Source organism: Chrysochloris asiatica, unplaced genomic scaffold (genome assembly GCF_000296735.1).
Source record: "Chrysochloris asiatica unplaced genomic scaffold, ChrAsi1.0 scaffold00030, whole genome shotgun sequence".
In the NCBI taxonomy this organism is placed as follows: Eukaryota; Metazoa; Chordata; class Mammalia; order Afrosoricida; family Chrysochloridae; genus Chrysochloris; species Chrysochloris asiatica.
In genome coordinates, this window is record NW_006408548.1 from 15921964 (window position 1) to 15935770 (window position 13807).

Sequence of the window (13807 nt, forward strand, 5' to 3'; positions counted from 1 at the left end):
GCAGCTGGTGGGTTTGAACTGCTGACCATGTGGTTAGCAGTCCAGTACTGATCCACACCAGAAGTACATTATGTTCACTAGGAAGGTAATAATTTCTACTGCACTGTTGAGAATATGAATGAGGTTTATTGAGGTAGTAATTTGCTCAACGTTGTGTGGTAAATATTAAGAATTGTTTTCAATTTAGCAAGAGAGAATAAACATATGTCCTTTATTACTATAACGTGACACTTCTTTATAAGGATTCTCCTGATTCAGGATGCTCTAATAGTTTGCAAAGCACCCTGGTAAAACTGTAGGATAAGCACTGGACTGTTAACTGCAAGGTTGTTAGTTCAAACTTAACAGCCATTCCTTGGGAGAAAGTTGAGGCTTTCTGCTCCCATAAAGATTTACAGCCGTGGACACCATCTACAAGGTTGCTATTAATAGAAATTGACTCAGTGGCAGTGGTGATAATAGTTTTCAGGCTCAATGACAGCTTATTTGTATTTTAGTTACAACTGGCATTTTGGTCGGAAGAGCTCCTGGAGGCTCTTGTGATAGGATGTGGTGCCACTGGACAGTTCTTTAGGACTAGGGCATCTTTTAATTGGTAATTCACTTTTGGAATTGATTGAGAAAGTATAAAAATGTGTTAGTGTAGACTTAAATCATTAAGAATTGGTTATGATCTGTTGTACTCACTTTGTTATAGAATTTCAAGTAACAATTTTAGTCAGCAATTTTTCGAAAGCAAACTGTATTTTTGCTTCCTTTTCCTGAATATATAGAGCATTGCTGCCACTAAAAGAATCGTTACAACTATATTTTGAAGTGATATTTTTAAAAGTGGATTGCTCTTTTTAAAAATAGGCTTTAAACCAGGCCAACGAAAAGTATTGTTTACCTGTTTCAAGAGGAATGATAAACGGGAAGTAAAAGTTGCCCAGTTGGCTGGATCAGTCGCTGAGATGTCTGCTTATCATCACGGAGAAGTAAGCATTAGAAATGGAATCAACTGAAACTAAACTTATTATTAACTTAGAACATAGCAAGTATAATAAAACACAGTTAAGTACTTTTCCTTTTATAAGGTCTCTAGAAATGTAAGAGATTTCAGTTTGGATTTTAATAAAAATGCAGACATAGTTATAGATCATTTTAAGTATTAATAATGTATTCTGCCTGTTTCTATTCTAGCAAGCATTAATGATGACTATTGTGAATTTGGCTCAGAACTTTGTGGGAAGTAACAACATTAACTTACTTCAGCCTATTGGTCAGTTTGGAACTCGGCTTCACGGTGGCAAAGATGCTGCAAGCCCTCGTTATATTTTCACAATGTTAAGGTAACTAGGTTTGATTTGAAGGTTATTGGTGCCAGCTAAATGTTTAATAGAATTGTAGGTGTTGAGAGATGATTATCTGGCTATTTTTTTGGGTGGATGTTGCAAATTATTTGATCATAAATAGAAGTCTTTTGATCTTGGAGTCCTGATGTGGCACTGCAGCATAAGCACTGGATTTACCACAAAGTTAGCAGTTCAAAGCCTCCACCTGCTCCTCGGAAACTATACAGGATTGCTATGAGTAGGATCAACTCAATGGCACTAAACAGTGTTGATGAAAGCAATCCTAATGAACGCAAGGATTTTTTTCTGGCCGAATTTTAATTCTTTAGGTTATGCAGTTTATTCAGAGTAATAAGAAAACCTTTCAGAAACTATTTATCAATATTAAGATTTTAGATAAGTACATAAATAAAATTAGGCTTGTTTTATTATGGCCTTGTGCCCAAGAGAAGTATTTGGCAATGAGTTCAGGTGAATTTTTTTGTTGAGCATATGGAATTTAAACAATAGGTACTGAAGACATAAGCGGTGAAAATTTAAAATGCATTTTTATTAAAATATTATATATTTGAAATGTAAAGTCTTTATGTATAAAGCTTTATTTTCTAAAACCGTGATATTTTCCCATATTCTTTTTTTTTTTTTTTTTTCCCCTTAGTTCTTTAGCAAGATTGCTTTTTCCTGCCATGGATGACAACCTGCTTAAGTTCCTTTATGATGATAATCAACGTGTAGAGCCTGAGTGGTACATTCCCATAATTCCCATGGTTTTAATAAATGGTGCAGAAGGCATTGGTACTGGATGGGCTTGTAAACTACCCAACTATGATGCTAGGGAAATTGTGAACAATGTTAGACGAATGCTGGATGGCTTGGATCCTCATCCCATGGTAATTTTTTAGAACTTACTGTTTTAACAATTGATAATGTATAAACTCGAAGATCCAGTCATTATAGAAAACAAAGACCTTTTTAGTGTGTAACTTGGTGTGTATTATATAATAAAAGATACTGACCTTGGAAAAAACCTGGAGCTAAGGCTTATAAGAAACTATTGAAATTAAAAAATATCCTGTATTTCAGGGCTTCATCTTTTTAAGTTATATTTGTACATAGAATAATAATTTTAGGACCACATTATATGTAATTTTGTTTTGGTTATTAAATTGTTCAAGTCTTACAGAGTCCTGGTATGGTCAGTTTGAACCATAAGGTCAGTAGTTTAAACTCACCAGCTTCTCTGCAGCAACCCTATTCAGGGTCGCTTTGAGTCAGAACCAACTGGACAGCACTTAACAACAGCAACAACAACATTGGAGTTTTAAAGATCCATATTAAAAAATGAAAGCACTTTATGTAAACTTTTTCTTTTAATCATTGCCCTTTTTTGACATGATTACCTGGGCTTCGTTTCTCCCCTAAGTCCCTGCAAAGAAGAACAAGTCTTTCCCTCTCCTACATGATTTAAAGTTCTTTGGAGATTCTCCTTATTATGATACACTAACACAAAAGTTTGTTTTTATTACAAAAATAATGATGCTTACTTTATAGAAAATATGAATAAGCAAAGATAATTTTTTTTTTTTCATAAAGCTACCATATGTTGTTGTTGTTAAGTGCCATGGAGTTGGTTCTGACTCATAGCGACCCTGTACAGGGTTTCCAAGGCTGTAAATCTTTACGGGAGCTGAAAGCCTCATCTTTCTCCCGCCCGGAACAGCTGGTAGTTTTGAACTGCTGACTGTAAGGTTTGCAGCCTGTCTCGTAACCACTATGCTACCAGAGCTCCTTAAGCTACCATATAACACTATTTATATTTTGATATATTTCCTAGCTTCATTTCATTTTTGCTTTTTAAAAGAAAAATTATGACTATGATTTATAATATATTTTTACCATAAATATTTTTAAGTGTTTCCAAACCTTTTTAATAGAAACATGGACTAATTTTTTTCATGACTACAACATTTTATTGAAATTTTTTGCATACCATTTAGACTGTTTATTAAGTCAGTATAGAGATCAGCTCATGAGTTATGAGTGCTTACTATAGGTGTGATGCTATCTATAGTAAGTAGTGAGATAAAGAGCTATGGTTCATGTCTTCAAAATAGTAATATGTTAACAAGACAAGACCTCAGAGCTTGAAGTTTAAAGTAAGACAATATATTAATAGTAATTCAATATGCCAAAAAAGTCCTATGTTACATGCCCAATTAGTTATAATAGCAAGTACGAATTTTAGAAGAGGGATATATCACCTGCAATCAGATTGTAAAGGATTGGTAAGATTTATGTAGATGAATAGGATGTAGGGGACTGACTTTCATGGTTGTCAGGTAGAGTTAGTGATAGTGAAATATTTGAGTTGTAAAAAATAAGGTAGAAGAGTTGTGACTCTGAGAAAAAAGACATTGGAGAGAATATAGAAACTTAGTTTGGGCCCAGACAGCAAGAGAGTTTCATTGTAAGATTCAAAAAGTTTAACTGAAAAGTATTATTTATCTATAGTAGAAGAAAGTATATGAGGAAAAGCCTAAATTAATAACAGTGTTCTGTGAAGACTGAGTTTTGAGATTTGAGGATGTTCAGATTATATTAATAGAAATAGTGAATTCCAGAATGAATGATCATTTGGAAAGGGGCTATTAAGAATGGGAAGCTCAGTTTCAGTCATACTAATTAGTCAATACCAGTAGATGATAGACTAAAGGGTATTTAATTGTTTTATTGGCATGTAAGAGAGAAGTCAGGGCTTTAACTTACTTTCATTTTTTCTGCAGCTTCCAAACTACAAAAACTTTAAAGGAACAATTCAAGAACTTGGTCAAAACCAATATGCAGTCAGTGGTGAAATATTTGTGGTGGATAGAAACACAGTAGAGATTACCGAGCTTCCAGTTAGAACTTGGACACAGGTTAGTATATGTGTATGTGACCTGTATGTGGTGGGGATGGGTGGGGTGGGGTTCTTGTGTGGCACTGTGGAATAATTACTGAACAGCTAACATCATAGCCAGTGGTTCAAACCCATCAGTTGCTCTTCATAAACCCTGTGTAGGATCTCTGAGTCACAACCAACACAACACTTAATAGCAACAACATATGAGAAGGGCATTACATTAAGCAATTCTATTGAGTAAGAATGCAGGCATGGTTTGTTTTATTCTACTTTGCTTTATTGTATATCATAGATACTGTGCTTTTTATAAATTGAAGGTTTGTGGCAAGTTTGTGGCAAATGAAGACATCAGGCAAGTCTATTGATGCCATTTTTGCAACAGTATGTGCTCATGTTGTGTCTTACCATCCCATTATGGTGATTTTTCACAATATTTCAAACTTTTTTGTAATGCTGTTGTTGCTTAGTGCCTTCTAGTCAGTTCTGACTCACAGCAATCTTGTATAGGGTTTTCAAGAAATAGTTGAGGGCTAGCAGTTCAGCTTACTTCACAGCACCACACACATTTAATAGACTATAGTATAGTATAAACGTAGCTTTTATATGTAGTGAGGAGCCAGAAAATTTGTATGGCTGGCTTTACTGTGATTCTTGCTTTAATGCAGTGGTCTAGAACCAAGTTCCCAATAACTTAAAAGTAGGCCTATATGGATTTCACCATTGTGTTAAAAAAAATTTCCATATACAACTCTAACCTGCAAATTAAATTTATGCTTTGAATATTCAAATAGTAAATTTAAAAAATATTACTAATGTCTCTAATTGAAGTATAAGGGTACCTACAGGGTACTAATGGTTTGCATTCAACTGCTAATCTAAAGTCTGGTGGTTCAAGTTTAACCACTTGCCTCACAGAAGTTCTTTTGGTCTGCTTCTGCCAAGACTGTTGTTTTTAAGTTCTAATGATTTAGTTCTGACTCATAGCAATCATGTATAGGGTTTCCAAGAAGTGACTGGTAAGTTTGATCTGCCAACTTTTTTGTTAGCAGTCCAGTACTTATCCCACAGTGCCACACCAACCGTATCAGCTATAAAAAAATCTAATAGCAGAAAATGTTATCTCATCAGTTTCAGTTGATAGCATTTTCTTTACACTCAAGTTTTTCTTTCCCTTTGTAGAACAGATAAATTACATGCCTCCTTCTCTCACCACTGCTGCTATTGTTATTGTTAGGTGCTGTTGAGTAGATAACCTATATGTTGCCTTCTTTGGTGACTGGGCAAATTGTCTTGGTAACGCAGAGATTAAGAGCTTATTTGTTACCTGGAAGGCTGGTGATTCGAACCCCCCAGCCTCTCTGTGGGAAAAAGATGGGGTGTTCCACTTCTGTAAAGATTACATCTTTGGAAACCATATGGGGCAGTTCTACACTGTCATACAGGGTCACTATGAGTTGAAATCAACAGTATGGCAATGGATTTGGTGTTTGTTGGTTTAGCAATGGGGCAGGAGATGGTGTAGATGTAGATTTCTTCCTTCCTCACTCTGTAGAATTATTTTTAAGGGGGTATAGCATGTATAATAAGCACACGAGAGCACATCGTGTAAAGAATTACTTAACTTTTAAATCTTTTATAGGTTTATAAAGAACAGGTTTTAGAACCTATGTTAAATGGAACAGACAAAACACCAGCATTAATTTCTGATTATAAAGAATATCATACTGATACAACTGTGAAATTTGTGGTGAAAATGACTGAAGAGAAACTTGCACAAGCAGAAGCTGCTGGATTGCACAAAGTTTTCAAACTTCAAACTACTCTTACTTGCAATTCCATGGTAACTTATTAGATTTACTATTAATTTGACCTTTTTAGTGTGGTATGTATTGGATTATTGTAATTGTCTATTTATAATATGCCTGAATGCATTTTTCCTTTGGAACATGGTAGAGATTAGAGTTATATATGTTTATGGGGAAAGTGTTATCTGTATATCTACAGAAGAATCTAGGTATATCATTCTTTTCCTCTGCTGCCAATCCTCTGCCCTTACTCCTATGTCTTTGTAAATGTGGATTTGAACACAAAGGACACATATACCCTCACACTGACTGAAAATGATGACAGAGTATTGCAAGATTTTCATATGCATTTTACCTATCTCATATTTTAACTATAGAGCACTGATCTCCTCATATTTCTAATCTGCTATGTTAAACTTGTGTACTTATATGTATGTATCATTAGGAGGAGGGTATAAAGTGAGTGTGTTATTATCCAAGTTCCATACTAAATTATCTTATAGGCTTAAAAAAGAAACCAATGCAACGGTTGCACAGTTGCTGTGAAAAAGTGCCATAATCTGTTAAGAAAGGCTGATGAAAGAAGGGAGAAAAGGATAAAGGAGTAAAATTTCCAAAAAGTTTGTGGTAGTCTGAGTGACTGAATTATGGAAATTTAATTTTTACAAAGATGGGAAAATGGAAGTACATTGAATGTATGTAGAATGGAGAACTTTAAATTGAACATTTTAAAGCTTAGGTGTAGAATATCTTAAGTTTTTGGTCTTAAATTTTTTTTTCTTTTTTAGTTGACTTTGTAACCATCTTAATGCATATATATTTTTTAGCAACTGATCTTTATCTCTCAGAATTCTCCCTACTTTAAATATTATCATGGCTTTTGAGAATTTTAATTTCTTAGGGTTTTTGCAGTCATCAAAATACTTCCTAAGTTAAAATGCCAAAACAGATTTCTGTAATCTATACAAAATTTGCATTTTGTTTAGGTACTCTTTGATCATATGGGATGTCTAAAAAAGTATGAGACTGTACAAGATATACTGAAAGAATTCTTTGATTTACGGTTAAGTTATTATGGTTTACGGAAGGAGTGGCTTGTGGGAATGTTGGGAGCTGAATCTTCAAAGCTTAACAATCAAGCCCGTTTCATTTTAGAGAAGATACAAGGGAAAATTACTATAGGTAAGATGCGACCTTTAAAATTTTTGGATATTAGTTAAAATGGAAAAAAATCTTTATTAATAGAAGACATTTTTTTGTCAGTAGAATATAAACAAATACAAATTGAATCTCTTTTCTTGATCCTAACTTTATTTTTCCCTCACATAGAGAATAGGTCAAAGAAAGATTTGATTCAAATGTTAGTCCAGAGAGGTTATGAATCTGACCCAGTGAAAGCCTGGAAAGAAGCACAAGAAAAGGTAATCATTTGCAGAAAAAGACATTTAGAGAAGCTTTTTAAAAGCGTCTTCCGAAACAAACAAATAACCCTATCCCTAAAGGTGCTGAGCTGTCTGCCTTGGAGACTGAAGTCTTCTGTTTATCCACAGAACAGATACAGTACAGGAATTTGCAGTGCACACCCACCACAAAGCACTTTTCCAGTGTGACTCAACCAGGGCCTGGAGAAATCACTCCAGGTGTGAGAAGGTAGCTCAGTCTCTTTGGCCTGTTTTCTGAGCTTGCCATTTAAAGGGTGTCAGTTGTGGTGGTGGTTTTTGTGAAGTGCATGTATGCTATCTGGGAACCAGACTGGTAGCACTTAAGTCATTCCACACTCTTTAGTCTTTGGTCACAATATGGTGTCTAGTCACCACTCGATATTTGCTTTACACTGGGAAGACAAGAGTTGGAAATGGTCATTCCTACAATCTTTTTCAAGCACTAAGTGTATGTTTTGTTCTGTGCTTAGAACTTGCTTGGGCCAGAAATTTAAAGCTTAGAACTTCAGATTAGAAATCTGATGTTTTATTTTAAGATTTTTATTTACAATCTTAAATTAGTAATAGCCACTGAGTGACTAGAATATTGAAACTTTTAGTTTACCCTCAAATTTTACTTTCTGGCTTTTGTTTATAACTAAAAAAAAATTTAAACGTAATATTGTGATTGAGAACACAAAAGTAGGAAAGAAAGAAAATGTGAAATGATTGACTTTTTTTATAATTAGATTATTCCTGGATATATGATACATGATATTGCATCTTTTAAAAAACTTAGGTTTACGTGACATAACTTGAACTGCAGCTTTAAAACTTCTCTACATTTGTAAGTTCTCAATCATAATATTTTCATATTTTTCATCAAATTGCATTGAATGCTGCCTTTGTTTGCATTATTTAAACTTTTCTTTCCAATTTTGAAGTTAATAGAATGCCATATATTAGGGTAAAACTAGAATATATAGTACAGCACTTACATATTCATATGATAGGTTTATTTATCACTTAATTGATAAATAAGGTAGCATAAGGTGAACATTCAGAAATCAGATGATCCAAGCACTTGGTTTTCCTCTCTCCAGTTGTTAAGCTACTACATTTCCTTTCTGTATTTAAACATTTCCTTACTGTTGTTTTAAACTATATTTTACCAAAATATATCTAATGAATTTGTTTACTTTTAAAAGATAAATGTGTCTAAGGTGTAAAAAAAAAAAGACCTCATAGGTAAAACCTAGTGCTTGGTTTCCTCTAACTGTATTGTCACCAATAAAAATTACTCAGCATTTTGGCCAGGCATATACTTCAGAGATTTGAGTAACAGAGGGGATACTCTTTCAAGAGTATTTTATGTATACTTTATGTAATTGGAAATAAGAGTTAGTATCATAAATTAGATAAGTAGGAAGTAGGTTTTATTCTAAAACATAATGGAAATCTATCATTAAAACTTTAAAAGTTTATTTTAATATCTGAGAGTGTCCTAAGTCATATTTCCTGTTAAGAGTGATCAAAACTCATTAACAGTACTTTGTGTGTGATTAAAACCTAAATCAAATAGACTTTTCAAATATGAATCCAAATAGAATTTTATGACACCCCAATAATATTTTGGAGTCCTGGTGTGGCACTGTAGGATAAGCAAGGTTGGTGTTTCAAACTCACCAGCCACTCCCTATACAGGGTCATTATGAGTCGGAACCGACTCGACAACACTCAACAACATCATATTTTAATAGTAGTATTATATTTTTAAAAACTGTAGAACTGTTAATTCACTCTTAGATATCTACATATTTTTAAGTGTCACTTCAACAACAGCATTCCTTATTTGACTAATATTTTATATTTGAATTTATAATCTTGTTTTTTTAGTGAGCATCTTGAGTTGCAATTTTAATTTTTATTCATTTACTTCCAAAATACATTTAAACTGTACTTGGTTATGTACATAATTTTACTTAAAAATTTAATGAAATTGTAAGCTATTTTTTGGTTACTGAGAGTAAACATTTTGCTTTATGGAAAATATGATTGAACTCCATAAATAACTTAGATGCAATTATTATTTAGTGATTGTTGTTTTTTAAATGTTAAAAATGATGATGTCTATAATAAATTATTAAATCAGTTGGATTTGGGGGTTGAATATTAGCTGATGAGGATTATTTTATTGTAGCTTTTTCCATGAAAAAATACCTTATAAATAAGATTTTTAAATGGTCCTGACAATTTTTAATCAAACCCACATGAATAATCTTGTCTTAGAGAATTTTGACTCAGTAAGTGAATGTACCCTAGTGTATTTATTACAATTGAAAAGCAGTTCTCATAGGTGATACTTATACTGGGTTTTGAACTGTTCATTTACTTACCAACATAAAAATTTGATTAGGTGTAAGGGTAAAACATTAGTTCTACTTCATTAATTGCAAGATATGAATGAAGTATTCTTATTTTGTGATTTAGTGCTTGTACTAAGCAGTTAATTTTTTATCAGATTCCTGGGTAAATTCATTTTAAAGCTTTTATTTGGTGTGTTTAGAAAATGAACATTTTGCTGGAAATATATTTGTATCTTGCAGATAATCTAGAATAACCCCTGAAGATAAAGCATTAAAGAGTTGTAGCTTTGTATAATTTTGGTTCTATATTCAATAAAATTCAGTATTGATTTTTTACTGTACAGGCCTTTAATATAAAGTTTATTATGTTTTTACAGGCAACAGAAGAAGAAGACACACAAAACCAGCATGATGATAGTTCCTCTGATTCAGGAACTCCTTCAGGCCCTGATTTTAATTATATTTTAAATATGTCTCTCTGGTGTCTTACTAAAGAAAAAGTTGATGAACTGATTAAACAAAGAGATGCAAAAGTATGAACTTTTGTGGGATAAATACTTTGGAACTATTTTTGTGTTGCTTATATCCTTGTTTCCATTTTTCCAAAATTAAATGTTTTGATTTACTCTTCATAAATTTAAAAATTACTGAATATTTACTTGACCTGTACTACGTTTTTATTATAGGGGCGAGAAGTCAGTGATGTTAAAAGAAAATCTCCTTCAGATCTTTGGAAAGAAGATTTAGCTGCATTTGTTGAAGAACTGGATGTAGGTTAAGTCTGCATTAAAATCTCTTTGTAAAAAGTACTATTTATGGAACTATATGAACATTAACATTAATTTTAATCTCGGAGTGCCTTTAACTTTGTAAGGGTTTATGTGTTCATACAATTAAACTTCTTGCTATGTGAAATAAAAAGAAAAGTTATTTCTGGTGTTGACAAATATAAAAGCTATGGAATTAAGTTAGAAAAAGCTAAATTCAACTGACTTTTAAATTGACAAGTTGATTCATTTTAATATTTTTTCCTATAAAGAGTTAAGAGCATATAAATATGTGTGTGTGTATATTTGAATATAAATACTTCGTTTTTAAGACTGGAACAGTAGTCTCTTTAGATTTAAAATAGAAGTTTCAATAATTCAGTTAACTAGTTTTGTCTAGATGCTTGTAGAATTTACATTAAAACCTTTTTTTTAAGACATAAAAACAAACTTTTTTTTTTAAATGGCCCACTTTGTTTTTAACCAATGAATTATCATAAAATATTAGACTTAGTGATATTGGTATGATCATCTGATTTTTAGTAGTACAAGCTAAGCTACATTTGTTATTACTCATGCCACATCATTTTTGTTACTTACTTTTGTGTTGTTTCGTTTTGTCAACTTAGTTCTCTATAAATTCTAGTGTTTTTTTTTTTCATAGCTTAAATGTATTAGAACCCTTCAGTACGACTGTATATTAGCTGCCTAATAGAATTTCTGGAGTTTTTTAATGCTGTTGTTCTGGGTTTCCTCAGTGATCTTTCAAATACCACAATATTTGTATGCCTTATGAGTTTGACTTTTTTTTTTATGTTGTTTATGAATTAGACTTTTTAAAATTTGCGATACTTTTTTCTGCTGGCTTATATTATACATTTAATACGTACTATTCACTAAAAGTGAAATAAGTTACAAAGTGAATATATTAAAATGAATAGTTATTGTTGTTGTTGTTGTTGTTAGGTGCCGTCGAGTCGGTTCCGACCCATAGCGACCCTGTACCGGGTTTCCGAGGGTGTAAATCCTTACGGGAGTAGAAAGCCTCATCTTTCTCCCGCGGAGCGGCTGGTAGTTTCGAACCGCTGACCTTAAGGTTCGCAGCCCGATTCGTAACCACTACGCTACCAGAGCTCCTTTAATATTAATGACTTTATAATATTGCTCTAAATTTGATCACTGGCAATTACAATCACAGGGAAACATAGGAAACCTTTTGTTATTATAGGACTTTTTTCACCATTTAAAAGTTATCACCCAAAACAATCCTAGTGAACAATACTACTGTGTTGATTTATCACATTTTATTATTAGCAGATAATTAGTGAAATAACTTGCATGCAACTTTATTTATTTTGGATACGATATATATTCACATATGAGGAAGTTTCAAAAACTTCCTGGGAAAACGCCATTATCTTTTCATCCATTTTCAGTGAACTTTTTGAAGCCCCTCTTGTATATATATTGACACCTTAAAAAAATTTAGACTTAAACTTCATGTCTCTGTAAAGTCTAATTTTTAATGACACCATTAAGTGAATATCTGGTATGCATTGACACGCTTTATATGTAATCCTAAAAGTGACATTTATTCCAAATGAGAAAGGTTATTATTCATTTGTTATACAGATGAGGATACTTGCTTTTTGTTGTTAGTGCCATCAAGTCCATTCTAACTCATAGTGACACTGTATAGGGTTTCCAAGGTTTTAAATCTCTGTAGGAGCAGAAAGCCTCGTCTTTCTCATGTTGAGCAGCTGGTGGTCTCAAACCACCAAACTTGTGGTTTGCAGTTCAGTGCTTATCATATGGAGCCACTTTGTTCCCCAGTAACTTGCTAGAGAGGCACTATATTATTATGAGTAATCAATCACTCATGCTCTCAGAGACTGTTTCTTTCATCATAAATGGAGATCAGAGGAGTACTGATGCGGTGCTATAGGATAAGCACTGGATTGATAGGTCAGTTTGAACCACAAGGTTAGTGGTTCAAGGTCTTTAGCCGCTCCTTGGAAACGCTAATACAAGGTCGCTATGAGTCAGAACTGTCTCAGTGACACTTAACAATAACAACAACGATAACACACTACAATAAATACTTAATAACTGTAATTTCCCTTGTAAGTAGAAGTGCCAAGATTGATTTCCAAGTTTGTTATGTTTATCACACTGTTATACAGAAAGATATTTTGAAATATCTTTAAAGACATAAAGGTGCCATTTTTTACTTGTACCTTTGGAAATTTAATAATTTGAAGGGATAGTTTTATAATATGAAGAACCTTTAATATTCATATACTGGTTACACTAAATTGTTTAAGTTCTATCTAACTACATTTGTACTTGAACACTTTTCATGCTTTCTGACTTTAATTTCTGTTTGAACCTTTTTCCTCATTCATATTTTTCTATTATGGTTAAAGCAATGGAAAATAATAGCTTCATACTTATTAACAACCTTTTGTGTATGATGTACTAGGGTTCCGATAATACCGTGTCATTAGAGGTCTTGATTCTAGAGTCATAGGATACTAGGACTAGAAGGAGTCATACTCCTTGTATCACAACTGAGAAGCTAACTAGACAAAATGGGACAGAATTTTTGATACTTGGAACAATATTTTTTTTGTAATAATAGAAATGATAAGTTTATCTTTTAGTGAGTAAAACAAGTTTACATTTCATATGCATTAGCTGATTGCTTTTTCTAAAGAATTATTTATAGTCTCCTCCTCCTTATAAATACTCTTCAGAAAGTGGAAGCTCAAGAACGAGAAGATATTCTGGCTGGAATGTCTGGAAAAGCAATAAAAGGTAAAGTTGGTAAACCTAAGGTGAAGAAACTTCAACTGGAAGAGACAATGCCCTCGCCTTATGGTAGAAGAATAGTTCCTGAAATTACTGCTATGAAGGCAGATGCCAGCAAAAAGTTGCTGAAGAAGAAGAAGGTATGATAACTCTTTTAGCTCATTAGTAGATTCCATCTCCATAATGACATGCATATGTATTTTAATTTTCTTGTGTGCTTTAAATTATATATCATTTTGTTTCTAATATGAGGGAGCTTCAAAAGTGTGTGGAAGAATTCTATCTTTTTAATTCCATTTTTCCATGAACGATTTGACGGCCCCTCATATAATTTAAATTGTAATAAAAAAAATCATTCTATGAGAGCAATTGATCCATAGACAGAAAGCATATTGTTCAAG

At 32.8% G+C, this 13807-nt stretch overlaps 1 protein-coding gene across 1 annotated transcript in view; it reads left to right on the forward strand.

Annotated features, from left to right (window-relative positions):
* TOP2B (topoisomerase (DNA) II beta 180kDa) overlaps positions 1–13807 on the forward strand; it is an 88572-nt gene that overhangs the window by 50119 nt on the left and 24646 nt on the right. Inside the window, exons 19-28 of the mRNA XM_006851624.1 lie at positions 856–977; positions 1183–1331; positions 1993–2224; positions 4118–4252; positions 5876–6076; positions 7028–7223; positions 7371–7462; positions 10206–10361; positions 10515–10598; positions 13352–13546. Of these exons, the coding sequence (XP_006851686.1) occupies positions 856–977; positions 1183–1331; positions 1993–2224; positions 4118–4252; positions 5876–6076; positions 7028–7223; positions 7371–7462; positions 10206–10361; positions 10515–10598; positions 13352–13546 (1562 nt within the window). The remainder of the gene's footprint in view (positions 1–855; positions 978–1182; positions 1332–1992; positions 2225–4117; positions 4253–5875; positions 6077–7027; positions 7224–7370; positions 7463–10205; positions 10362–10514; positions 10599–13351; positions 13547–13807) is intronic.